Here is a 14,039-nt window from a genome sequence, read left to right as displayed (position 1 = left end):
CTGCAGATGGCAACTCGTGCTCTGTATCTAATCCGTGCTGTACCTGGCCTGGGAGTGTTTGATGGGACAGTGTCGAGGGAGCTTTACTCTGTATCTGACCCCCTGTACCTGCCCTGGGGAGTGTTTGATGGGACAGTGTAGAGGGAGCTTTACTCTGTATCTAACCCCCTGTACCTGCCCTGGGAGTGTTTGATGGGACAGTGTCGAGGGAGCTTTACTCTGTATCTAACCCCCTGTACCTGCCCTGGGAGTGTTTGATGGACAGTGTAGAGGGAGCTTTACTCTGTATCTAACCCCCTGTACCTGCCCTGGGAGTGTTTGATGGGGCAGTGTAGAGGGAGCTTTACTCTGTATCTAACCCCCTGTACCTGCCCTGGGAGTGTTTGATGGGACAGTGTAGAGGGAGCTTTACTCTGTATCTAACCCCCTGTACCTGCCCTGGGAGTGTTTGATGGGATAGTGTAGAGGGAGCTTTACTCTGTATCTAACCCCCTGTACCTGCCCTGGAGTGTTTGATGGGACAGTGTAGAGGGAGCTTTACTCTGTATCTACAGTTTGATAAATACTTACAACTTGAAACCGAAGAAGCAGAGAGCTACAGGTAACGGGACAAGGATGCACACCACGATGATCAATGTGGGTGAAATGACGACATCGAAATCTGTACAGAAACAACGAAAATTAAATATATTCCAATAAATCATCCTGGGGGACAATTGTTGCAACGTCTGGGACAGACGGTGAAGATTACAGTGCTGGTGATTGTAAACACGCAGCCCGGGCCCTGGGGGATGGGGGGGGCCTGGGCCCTCGGGGGGCGGGGGGGTGGAGGGGGACTGGGCACCGGTTGGGGAGAGAGACCTGGCGCCTTTCCCCGCCCAGCTCATTCTGGGCAGATTAACGGTTGGAACCAGGGCACAGAACCAACTTGTACCCTGCCCTCCCCACACCGCACCCCCCCCCCCCCGCTCCCCACCTCACCCACTCCCCCTCCCCACTCCCCACCTCCCCCACTCCCCCCCCGCCCCCACTCACCCCCCTCCCCCCCTCGCGCCCCCCGCCCCCACTCACCCCCCTCCCCCACCTCGCGCCCCCCGCCCCCACTTCCCACCTCCCCCCCTCCCCCCCCCCGCTCCCCACCTCACCCACTCCCCCCCCCCACTCCCCACCTCCCCCACTCCCCCCCCCGCCCCCACTCACCCCCCTCCCCCACCTTGCGCCCCCCTGCCCCCACTCCCCACCTCCCCCCTCCCCCCACCTCGCGCCCCCCCGCCCCCACTCCCCACCTCCCCCACTCCCCCCCCTCGCGCCCCCCACCCCATCCCACCCCGCGCCAGCCCCAACTCTCCTTCGCAGGCTCGGGACACCTTGTTGCGTCTTGGAATGTGCAGTTGTTGCCGGTGTGCCAGCAACGTCTCTGTACACAGAGCCATTCCCAAACGGGTCCAGGCAAGTCCATCAGGACAGTGCTGAATGGAGAGGAAAGCTTCCTGGCTGTGCCGGGCTGCATGGAATGGCCATGGAGAAACAGCACACGATCCTGATCCTAATCCCATGTCCTCGCTCTCTGCCCCAATCCCTCTATCACCCTGTGCTGCAAATACATGTCAACCGAGGCCCCGCCCCAACCGGTGGATCAGGGACCCCCTCCACATTTACCCTTGTGACCGCACCTTGGGGCGGGGTGGGGGTGGGGGTCACAGGGCAGCTTGGGCAAGTTACCACAGAAAGGATATCTCGGCAAGTCTATCCAGTCAGTGAAACAAAAGAAAGACTTGCATTTCTATAGCGCCTTTCACGACCACCGGATGTCCCAAAGCGCTTTACAGCCAATGAAGTACTTATGGAGTGTAGTCACTGTTGTAATGTGGTAAATGCAGCAGCCAATTTGCGCACAGCAAGCTCCCACACACAGCAATGTGATAATGACCAGATAATCTGTTTTAGTGATGTTGGTTGAGGGATAAATATTGGCCCCAGGACACCGGGGATAACTCCCCTGCTCTTCTTCGAAATAGTGCCATGGGATCTTTTACATCCACCCGAGAGAGCAGACGGGGCCTCGATTTAACGTCCCATTCAAAAGACGGCACCTCCGACAGTGCGGCGCTCCCTCAGTATTGCCCCTCCAACAGTGCGGCACTCCCTCAGTACTGGCCCTCCGACAGTGCGGCGCTCCCTCAGTCCTGCCCCTCCGACAGTGCGGCACTCCCTCAGTACTGCCCCTCCGACAGTGCGGCACTCCCTCAGTACTGCCCCTCCGACAGTGCGGCGCTCCCTCAGTACCGCCCCTCCGACAGTGCGGCACTCCCTCAGTACTGCCCCTCCGACAGTGCGGCACTCCCTCAGTACTGCCCCTCCGACAGTGCGGCGCTCCCTCAGTACCGCCCCTCCGACAGTGCGGCACGCCCTCAGTACTGACCCTCCGACAGTGCGGCACTCCCTCAGTACTGACCCTCCGACAGTGCGGCACTCCCTCAGTACTGTGCCACACTGTTAGACGGGCAGTACTGAGGGAGCTGTCTTCGAGATGAGATGTTAACCTGAGCCTCTCGTGAAAAGCGCTATTTTAATGCAAGTCTTTCTTTCTTTCTATTTACAATCTATATTAATGACTTGGAAGAAGGGACTGAGTGTAACGTAGCCAAATTTGCTGACGATACAAAGATGGGAGGAAAAGCAATGTGTGAGGAGGACACAAAAAATCTACAAAAGGACATGGACAGGCTAAGTGAGTGGGCAAAAATTTGGCAGATGGAGTATAATGTTAGAAAGTGTGAGGTCATGCACTTTGGCAGAAAAAAAATCAAAGAGCAAGTTATTATTTAAATGGAGAAAGATTGCAAAGTGCTGCAGTACAGCGGGACCTGGGGGTACTTGTGCATGAAACACAAAAGGTTAGTCTGCAGGTACAGCAAGTGATCAGGAAGGTCAATGGTATCTTGGCCTTTATTGCAAAGGGGATGGAGTATAAAAGCAGGGAAATCTTGCTACAGTTATACAGGGTATTGGTGAGGTCACACCTGGAGTACTGCGTGCAGTTTTGGTTTCCATATTTACGAAAGGATATACTTGCTTTGGAGGCAGTTCAGAGAAGGTTCACGAGGTTGATTCCGGGGACGAGGGGGTTGACTTACGAGGAAAGGTTGAGTAGGTTGGGCCTCTACTCATTGGAATTCAGAAGAATGAGAGGTGATTTTATCGAAACGTATAAGATTATGAGGGGGGCTCGACAAGGTGGATGCAGAGAGGATGTTTCCACTGATGGGGGAGACTAGAACTAGAGGGCCGCCCATTTAAAACTGAGATGAGGAGAAATTTCTTCTCTCTGAGGGTTGTAAATCTGTGGAATTCGCTGCCTCAGAGAGCTGTGGAGGCTGGGACATTGAATAAATTTAAGACAGAAATAGACAGTTTCTTAACCGATAAGGTGATAAGGGGTTATGGGGAGCGGGCGGGGAAGTGGAGCTGAGTCCATGATCAGATCAGCCATGATCGTATTGAATGGCAGGGCAGGCTCGAGGTGCCGTATGGCCTACTCCTGCTCCGATTTCTTCTGTTCTTGTGTTCTTGTCTGTCTTTGTCGCATACCGTAGGTCCACTTGAGCTCGCGGCTCCAGTCACTCCACGACCCGCCATAGCTGTCTGCCGGTTTGGAGCGCACCTTCAGGTAGTACGTGTTGCCAGGATCTAGCTTCGCTTGCAATACCAGCATTTTCTGCCTTGATGTGTTAATCATCTACATCAAAACCAAGAACAGCAAACGTTGAGCAAAACCCAAACCTTCAACAGATTCTGTTCTGTCCCGGCCTCAGCTCCTCCATCCATTCACACCGTTAACAAGCTTTGTTTTCCTGACATATCCTAACTGACTGTTTCCCAGAATCTCACCCTTTTCAGCAACACCACGACCTCTACCCCCTAGACGGACAAGGGCAGCAGGCGCATGGGAACACCACCACCTCCACGTTCCCCTCCCAGTCACACACCATCCTGACTTGGAAATATATCGGCCGTTCCTTCATCGTCGCTGGGTCACAATCCTGGAACTCCCTCCCTAACAGCACTGTGGGAGCACCTTCACCACACGGACTGCAGCGGCTCAAGAAGGCGGCTCACCACCACCTTCTCAATGAGCAGTTAGGGATGGGCAATAAATGCCGGCCTTGCCAGCGACGCCCACATCACGGAACAATTTTTTTTAAACCCTGAGGAAATCCTCCCCTCCCCCAGACCCCCCTCCCCAGTTCCCCCTACCCTAGACCCCCCCTACCCCAATTCTCCCTCCCCCAGACCCCCCTCCCCAGTTCCCCCTACCCTAGACCCCCCCTACCCCAATTCTCCCTCCCCCAGACCCCCCTCCCCAGTTCCGGTCTCCCCCAGATCCCCGTCCTCCAGACCTCCCCCTCCCTTACTCCCCCTCCCTCACTCCCCCCTCCTCCCTCCTCCCTAACTCCCCCCTCCCTCATTCCCGCCTCCCTCACTCCCCCCTCCCTCACTCCCCCCTCCCTCACGCTCCCCTCTCTCATGCCCCCCTCGCTCCTACAATGTACAATTTTATAAAATCCCAACTCAATGCACCAAATCACTGCTGTGTAATATACGTTTGGATGGTGAATTTCACGCTCACCGCCTATGTTTAATCAGGGTTTCCACCTGACTACCGCCGTATTACACCAGGAAACGGTTCCTGCAGATTGGAAAGTAGCTAATATATCCCCACTATTTAAGAAAGGAGGGAGAGAGAGAATGGGGAATTACAGACCGGTTAGCCTGACATCAGGAGTAGGGAAAATGCTAGAATCTATTATTAAGGACGTGGTAACAGGGCACTGAGAAAATAATAATAAGATTGGGCAGAGTCAACACGGATTTATGAAAGGGAAATCATGTTTGACAAATCTGTTGGAGTTTTTTGAGGTTGTAACTCGCAGAATAGATAAGGGGGAACCAGTGGATGTGGTGTATTTGGATTTTTAGAAGGCATTCGATAAGGTGCCACACAAGAGGTTATTGAACAAAATTAGGGCTCATGGGATTGGGGGTAATATACCAGCATGGATTGAGGATTGGTTAATGGACAGAAAACAGAGAGTAGGAATAAACGGGTCATTTTCGGGTTGGCGGACTGTAACTAGTGGGGTACCACAAGGATCAGTGCTGGGGCCCCAGCTATTCACAATCTGTATCAATGATTTGGATGAAGGGACCAAATGTAATATATCCAAGTTTGCTGATGACACAAAGCTAGGTGGGAATGTAAGTTGTGAGGAGGATGCAAAGAGACTTCAAGGGGATATAGACCGGCTGAGTGAGTGGGCAAGAACATGGCAAATAGAATATAATGTAGAGAAATATGACGTTATCCACTGTGGTAGGAAAAATGGAAAAACAGAGTATTTTTAAATGGTGAGGGATTGGGAAATGTTGGTGTTCAGAGGGACCTGGGTGTCCTTGTACACCAATCACTGAAAGTTAACCTGCAGGTACAGCAAGTGATTAAAGCAAATGGTATGTTGGCCTTTATTACAGGAGGATTTGAGTATAAGAGTAAATATGTCTTACTGCAATTATATCGGGCCCTGGTGAGACCACACCTGGAGTATTGTGCACAGTTTGGGTCTCCTTACCTAAGGAAGGATATACTTGTCATAGAGGGAGTGCAACGAAGGTTCACCAGACTGATTCCTATGAGGAGAGATTGAGTAGACTTGGCCGATATTCTCTGGAGTTTAGAAGAATGAGAGACGATCTTATTGAAACATACAGAATTCTTACAGGGCTTGTCAGGGTAGATGCAGGGAGGGTGTTTCCCCCGGGCTGGGGAGTTTCCTTGGCTCCTCGAGCCTGCTTCGCCATTCAATAAGATCATGTTGATCATTGACCTCAACTCCACTTTCCCGCCCGATCTCCCTATCCCTTGATTCACATAGAGGCCACAAATCTATCGATTTCAGCCTTGAATATACTCACAGACTGAGCCTCCCTCTGGGGCAGAGAATTCCAAAGATTCACCACCCTCTGAGTGAAGAAGTTTCTCCTCATCTCAGTCCTAAATGGCCGACCCCTTATCCTGAGACTGGAACTCTCCAGCCAGGGGAAACATCCTCTCTGCATCTACCCTGTCAATCCCCCTCAGAATCTCATACGTTTCAATAAGATCACCTCTCATTCTTCTAAACGCCACAGAAACATAGAAAATAGATGCAGGAGTAGGCCATTCGGCCCTTCAAGCCTGCACCACCATTCAATGAGTTCATGGCTGATCATGCAACTTTAGTACCCCACCCCAGCTTTCTCTCCATACCCCTTGATCCCTTTAGCCGTAAGGGCCATATCTAACTCCCTTTTGAATATGTCCAACGAACTGGCATCAACAACTTTCTGTGGTAGAGAATTCCACAAATTCACAACTCTCTGAGTGAAAAAGTTTCTCCTCATCATGATCCTAAATGGCTTACCCCTTATCTTTAGACTATGTGCCCTGGTTCTGGACTTCCCCAACATTGGGAACATTCTTCTAGCATCTAACCTGTCCAGTCCCATCAGAATCTTGCACGTTTCTATGAGACCCCCTCTCATCCTTCTAAATTCCAGTGAGCATAAGCCTAGCTGATCCAGTCTTTCCTCATATCTTAGTCCTGCCATCCCGGGAATCAGTCTGGTGAACCTTCGCTGCACTCCCTCAATAGCAAGAACGTCCTTCCTCAGATTAGGAGACCAAAACTGAACACAATATTCCAGGTGGGGCCTCACTAAGGCCCTGTACAACTGCAGTAAGACCTCCCTGCTCCTATGCTCAAATCCTCTCGCTATGAAGGCCAACATACCATTTGCTTTCTTTACTGCCTGCTGTACCTGCATGCCTACCTTCAATGATGTACCATGACACCCAGGTCTCGTTGCACCTCCTCTTTTCCTAATCTGTCACCATTCAGATAATATTCTGCCTTCCTGTTTTTACCACCACATTATATCGCATCTGCCATGCATTTGTCCACTCACCTAATCTGTCCAAATCACCCTGCAGCCTCTTAGCATCCTCCTCACAGCTCACACTGCCACCCAGCTTAGTGTCATCTGCAAACTTGGAGATATTACATTCAATTCCTTCATCCAAATCATTAATGTATATTGTAAGTAGCTGGGGTCCCAGCACTGAGCCCTGCAGTACCCCACTAGTCACTGCCTGCCATTCTGAAAAGGACCCGTTTATTCTCACTCTTTGCTTCCTGTCTGCCAACCATTTCTCAATCCACTTCAGTACATTACCCCAATACCATCTCCAGAGAGTATCGGCCCAACCTGCTCAAGACAGGCTAAGATATATTTTCAAAATTTGACCAGGACAAACATTGTGTATGAAACTGTAACTTCAGCAGGGATATAAAACAAGCAAATGTTTTAAGTATTGGTCCCTTCACATCGAAGTCCTGCAAAAAGTTCAGGGAGGGGTGCACTATGTTAATGCCTCGTTTGAAGGCCCTTATTTAGCAGGATGGGTTTAGAGCGCTGGGAAAGCGCAGACTTTGAGGAGCTTGACTGCGGCTGGTGAACAGATCTGGGATGGGCCTGGGAGGCAGGCCTGAAGTTGGGATACAAACCATCCAATTTCCGCCAATGTTCATGTAAGCGACTTGATACTCCAGCTTTTGCTCAATGAAGCTGTCTGCGTAATCATTCTCCCAGACCAGGATTTTCAGGTGTTTGTCTTTGGAGTTGTTTATCGTGAGGTTCTTCGGAGCCAAAGGTTTGACTGGAAGAAACGTTTCAACAATTTAGGAAACGTCACACAATATTCTGACTATGTTTACAAGGACAGCAGAGGACAAGAACAGACCATTTTACCCACTGGCCTTCTACAATCTGCAAAAACATTGGGCTCGGAGGGAATGATCGCCCAAACCAAGGACTCTACCCCACCCTCTCAATCTCCCCAGCCCCCATACCCTGACAGCTCTGCTGGGTCTCACTGCTCGGGGATAAATAGCCACAGCCACAGCTCCACATCAATATCCAGTGACCCCCTCCGCCCATGGGAGCTTCAAGCGTATGTGATCATTGGGTGAAGACATCAGCTCATGGTGATAGCTGTAGCTCAGTGAGCAGCCTCTCACCTCGGAGTCAGAAGATTGTGGGTTCAAGCACGTAAATCTAGGCTGACACGCCAGTGCAGTACTGACGGAGTGCCACACTGTCGGAGGTGCCATCTTTCGGAGGAGACGTTAAACCGAGGCCCTGTCTGCTCTCTCAGGTGGACGTAAAAGATCCCAGGGTACTATTTTGAAGAAGAACAAGGGAGTTATCCCCGGTGTCTTGGGGCCAATATTTATCCCTCAATCAACATCACTAAAACAGATTATCTGGTCATTATCACAATGCTGTGTGTGGGAGCTTGCTGTGCGCAAGTTGGCTGCGGTGTTTCCTATTGTGTTCCTAACACAGATGAGGCTGCACACAGAGAGGTTAAAGTAACAGTGACCTCAGTCTTTATTAAGACACTCCAGAGTGAGGAACAGGCCTTAGGGGCCGGCTTATATACGGTGCTCCCAAGGGATGCTGGGATCCCTTGGGACTTCAGGGGATGAGCTCCCCTGGTGGCGGAACATGGGAGTGCATGCTTTACAGATACACAACATCACTCCCCCCGCAAAGTCAAAGTGAAAACTATTTACAAGGTGAGGCGGTCGGGAGCCTTTCTTTCCCTGGTGGGCCGCCTCGGTACAAATGTCTGTTCTGGTGTGTTGGCTGTGCCCTCGCTGGGCTGGTGTGTTGTTGGCCCTGCAGGGCTGCTAGGTGAGCCTGGCCTTGCTGAGCTGTTGGGCGTGATGGGTTCGATTTCCTGGTCTGACGTGGTGTCTTTGATCCTTTGGGTGGGTGTTGTGGGCTCGAAAAGGTGGTGTCTGCTGTGGGTTGTTCAGGGCAGTCTGTGAACCGCAGCCTCGTTTGGTCCAGGTGCTTTCTGCAAATTTGTCCATTGTCTAGTTTGACTACAAACACCCTATTCCCTTCTTTAGCTATCACCGTGCCCGCGATCCACTTGGGACCATGTCCATAGTTTAGCACATACACAGGGTCATTCAGATCAATTTCCCGTGACACAGTGGCGCGACCATCGTTTACATTTTGTTGCTGCCGCCTGCTCTCTACCTGATCATGCAGGTTGGGGTGAACCAGCGAGAGTCTGGTTTTAAGTGTCCTTTTCATGAGTAGCTCAGCCGGGGGCACCCCTGTGAGTGAGTGAGTTCTCGTGCGGTAGCTGAGCAGTACTCGGGACAGGCGGGTTTGGAGTGAGCCTTCTGTGACTCGTTTAAGGCTCTGTTTGATTGTTTGTACTGCCCGCTCTGCCTACCCATTGGAGGCTGGTTTAAACGGGGCCGAGGTGACATGTTTGATCCCATTGTGGGTCATGAATTCTTTAAATTCGGCACTGGTGAAACATGGCCCGTTGTCACTGACCAGTATGTCAGGCAGGCCGTGGGTGGCAAACATGGCCCTCAGGCTTTCAATGGTGGCGGTGGCGGTGCTTCCCGACATTATTTCACATTCAATCTATTTTGAAAAAGCATCCACCACCACCACCAGGAACATTTTACCGAGAAACGGGCCCGCATAGTCGACATGGATCCTCGATCATGGTCTGGAGGGCCAGGACCACAAACTTAGTGGTGCCTCTCTGGACGCGTTGCTCAACTGAGCACACACGCTGCATTGCCATACATAGGACTCTAAGTCAGAGTCGATACCGGGCCACCACACGTGGGATCTGGCTATCGCTTTCATCATTACTATACCCGGGTGTGTGCTGTGGAGATCCGAGATGAACGTCTCCCTGCCCCTTTTTGGATAGCACTACGCGGTTACCCCACAACAGGCAGTCTGCCTGAATGGACAGCTCGTCCTTTCGCCGCTGGAACGGCTTGATTGGCTCTTGCATTTCAATGGGGATGCTGGCCCAGCTCCCATGCAGTACACAGTTTTTTTACTAGGGACAGCAGAGGATCTTGGCTGGTCCATGTCCTAATCTGACAGGTGATTTATCATTTTCAAACGCTTCCATGACCATTAACAAGTTTGCAGGCTGCGCCATTTCCACCCCCGTGATGGGCAATGGTAGCTGACTGAGAGCATGCGCACAGTTCTCGGTGCCTGGCCTGTGGTGGATGGTATAGTTATATGCTGATAGCGCGAGTGCCCACCTTTGTATGCGGGCTGAGGCATTAGTATTTATCCCCTTGTTTTCAGCGAACAGGGATGCGAGGGGCTTGTGATCGGTTTCCAGCTCAAATTTGAGGCCAAACAGGTACTGATGCATTTTCTTTACCCCGAACACACACGCTAATGCCTCTTTCTCAATCATGCTGTAGGCCCTCTCGGCCTTAGACAGGCTCCTGGAGGCATAGGCGACAGGTTGCAACTTCCCTCAACATTAGCTTGTTGTAATACACACCCAACTCCGTACAACGATGCATCACATGCTAGCACAAGTCTTTTACACGGGTTATACAATACAAGTAGCTTGTTGGAGCATAAAATCTTTCTGGCTTTCTCAAAAGCAATTACTTGTGTTTTTCCCCATACCCAGTTCTCACCTTTGCGCAATAACACATGTAGGGGCTCTAAGAGGGTGCTTAACCCCGGTAGGAAGTTACCAAAATAGTTGAGGAGTCCCAGGAACGACCGCAGCTCCATGACGTTCTGTGGCCTGGGCACGTTCCTGATAGCCTCTGTCTTGGCTTCTGTGGGCCGAATGCCGTCCGCCGCGATCTTTCGCTCCAAAAACTCCACTTCTGTTGCCATGAAGACACATTTCGACCTCTTCAGCTGCAGCCCTACACGATCCAGTCGCTGGAGGACCTTCTCCAGGTTTTGTAGGTGCTCGACAGTGTCCCGACCCGTGACCAATATGTCGTCCTGAAAAACCACTGTGTGTGGTACCGACTGGACTAGGCTCTCCATGTTTCTCTTGAAGATCGCTGCAGCCGACCGAATTCTAAACGGGCATCTGTTGTAGATGAACAGTCCCTTGTGCGTGTTGATTCAGGTGAGGCCCTTCGAAGACTCCTCCAGCTCCTGTGTCATGTAGGCCGAAGTCAGGTCGAGCTTGGTGAACGTCTTGCCTCCTGCCAGCGTTGCAAATAGGTCGTCTGCCTTTGGTAGCGGGTATTGGTCCTGTAGCGAGAAACGATTAATAGTTACTTTATAATCGCTGCAAATCCTGACCGTGCCATCACTTTTGAGTACTGGAACAATCGGGCTGGCCCACTCACTGAATTCCACTGGGGAGATGATGCCCTCGCATTGCAGCCTGTCCAGCTCGATTTCAACTCTCTCCCTCATCATGTGAGGTACCGCTCGCGCCTTGTGGTGAGTGGGTTGTGCCTTTGGGACCAAGTGGATCCGCACCTTCGCCCTGGAAAAGTTTCCAATGCCTGGCTCAAAAAGGGAAGCAAATTTGTTAAGAACCTGGGTACATGAGACCTCATCGACATGTGATAGCGCTCGGATGTCATCCCAGTTCCAGCAGATTTTGCCCAGCCAGCTCCTTCCAAGCAGTGTGGGGCCATCGCCCGGGACAATCCAGAGTGACAGTTCGTGCACCGTGCCCTCGTAGGTGACCTTGACCATGGTGCTGCCCAGGACAGTGATGAGCTCTTTTGTGTACGTTCTCAGTTTCGTGTGGATGGGGCTCAGGGCTGGTCTGAGTGCCTTGTTGCACCACAGTCTCTCAAACATCTTTTTACTCATGATGGATTGGCTAGCGCCAGTGTCCAGTTCCATGGCTACGGGTAAGCCATTCAATTTTACATTTAGCATTATAGGTGGACATTTTGTCGAAAATGTGTGCACCCCGTGTACTTCAGCATCTGCCTCCTCTCTCTGAGGCTCGAAATTGCTTTGATCCACCATGGACCGATCTTCCTCTGCCACGTGGTGGTTAGCAGGTTTTGCAGAGCTTGCAGCTTATCTCCACAAAGCCAACAAGGTGTGAATTACCTTGCATTCATCCTTTGTTGCAGACTCTGAGTCATCTGGGTCACCTGAGGCCTGCTGGCAGTTGCAGACTCATGGTTTCTGCCCTGTACATTTCTGCTCGCAAACACAGTTCCAGTTAATTTATGAACATTGCTAGCACTTGTGTGCTGAGAGATTTGTTTGGTGTTATCACTGGTGGACATAAACGTCTGTGCTATCGCAATGGCCTTACTGAGGGTCGGTGTGTTTACATAAGAACATAAGAATTAGGAACAGGAGTAGGCCATCTAGCCCCTCAAGCCTGCTCCGCCATTCAACAAGATCATGGCTGATCTGGCCGTGGACTCAGCTCCACTTACCCGCCCTCTCCTTGTAACCCTTAATTCCCTTATTGGTTAAAAATCTATCTATCTGTGACTTGAATACATTCAATGAGCTAGCCTCAACTGCTTCCTTGGGCAGAGAATTCCACAGATTCACAACCCCCTGGGAGAAGAAATTCCTTCTCAACTCGGTTTTAAATTGGCTCCCCCGTATTTTGAGGCTGTGCCCCCTAGTTCTAGTCTCCCCGACCAGTGGAAACAACCTCTCTGCCTCTATCTTGTCTATCCTCTTCATTATTTTAAATGTTTCTATAAGATCACCCCTCATCCTTCTGAACTCCAACGAGTAAAGACCCAGTCTACTCAATCTATCATCATAAGGTAACCCCCTCATCTCTGGAATCAGCCTCGTGAATCGTCTCTGTACCCCCTCCAAAGCCAGTATATCCTTCCTTAATTAAGGCGACCAAAACTGCACGCAGTACTCCAAGTGCGGCCTCACCAATACCCTATACAGTTGCAGAAGGAGAAGTTTACAGTCAAAAGTTTTCGTAGGATGGTCTCGTGGCCAATGCCCAGTACAAAAAAGTCTCTGAACATCTGCTCCAGGTAGCCATCAAATTCACATTGTCCTGCAAGTCGCCTTAGCTCGGCGACGTAGCTCGTCACTTCATGACCTTCAGATCACTGGCACGTGTAGAACCGATACCTCGCCATCAGCACGCTCTCCCTCGGGTTAAGATGCTCCCGAACCAGTGTACACAGCTCCTTATCTGTGGGTTTCACCGGTGCCAGAAGATTCTTCATGAGGCTGTAGGTCGGTGCCCCGCAGACTGTGAGGAGGACCGCTCTCCTTTTTGCAGCGCTTCCTTCTCCGTCCAGCTCGTTGGCTACAAAGTACTGGTCTAGCCGTTCGACATAGGCTTCCCAGTCCTCACCCTCTGAGAACTTCTCCAGGATGCCCACAGTTTGCTGCATCTTTGCGTTGGATTCGTATACTCGTCGCCAGTTATTGTGTTCCTAACACAGATGGGACTGCACACAGGAAGCTTAAAGTAACAATGACCTCAGTCTTTATTAAGACACTCCAGAGTGAGGAACAGGCCTTAGGGGCCGGCTTATATACAGTGCTCCCAAGGGATGCTGCGATCCCTTGGGACTTCAGGGGATGCGGAACATGGGAGTGCATGCTTTACAGATACACATTTCCCACATTACAACAGTGACTACATTCCAAAAGTACTTCATTGGCTGTAAGGCACTTTGAGACGTCCGGTGGTCGTGAAAGGTGCTATAGAAATGCAAATCTTTCTTAAGCATCTCCTCACGCCAAGTAGTCAGGTGACATGTGACTAATTACTTATTGGTAGATATCTAGAACTGCATTCTCATCATCATAGGCAGTCCTTCGGAATCGAGGAAGACTTGCTTCCACTCTAAAAATGAGTCCTTAGGTGACTGAACAGTACAATACGAGAGCCACAGTCTCTGTCACAGGTGGGACAGACAGTGGTTGAGGGAAGGGGTGAGTGGGACTGGTTTGCCGCACACTCCTTCCGCTGCCTGCGCTTGGTTTCTGCATGCTCTCGGCGACGAGACTCGAGGTGCTCAGCGCCCTCCCTGATGCACTTCCTCCACTTAGGGCGGTCTTTGGCCAGGGACTCCCAGGTGTCAGTGGGGATGTTGCACTTGTTCAGGAAGGCTTTGAGGGTGTCCCTGTAACATTTCCTCTGCCCACCT

General features: G+C 51.2%; 1 protein-coding gene across 1 annotated transcript in view; it reads right to left on the bottom strand.

Annotated features, from left to right (window-relative positions):
- il4r.2 (interleukin 4 receptor, tandem duplicate 2) overlaps positions 1-14,039 on the bottom strand; it is a 35,658-nt gene that overhangs the window by 7,376 nt on the left and 14,243 nt on the right. Inside the window, exons 5-7 of the mRNA XM_070900028.1 lie at positions 7,605-7,756; positions 3,592-3,739; positions 571-661 (exon numbers count right to left, since the gene is read on the bottom strand). Of these exons, the coding sequence (XP_070756129.1) occupies positions 571-661; positions 3,592-3,739; positions 7,605-7,756 (391 nt within the window). The remainder of the gene's footprint in view (positions 1-570; positions 662-3,591; positions 3,740-7,604; positions 7,757-14,039) is intronic.

The sequence above is a fragment of the Pristiophorus japonicus genome, chromosome 15 (genome assembly GCF_044704955.1).
Source record: "Pristiophorus japonicus isolate sPriJap1 chromosome 15, sPriJap1.hap1, whole genome shotgun sequence".
Classification (NCBI taxonomy): domain Eukaryota; kingdom Metazoa; phylum Chordata; class Chondrichthyes; family Pristiophoridae; genus Pristiophorus; species Pristiophorus japonicus.
The sequence above is the reverse complement of the archived record's forward strand: the minus strand, read 5'-3'. Positions and strand labels throughout refer to the sequence as shown.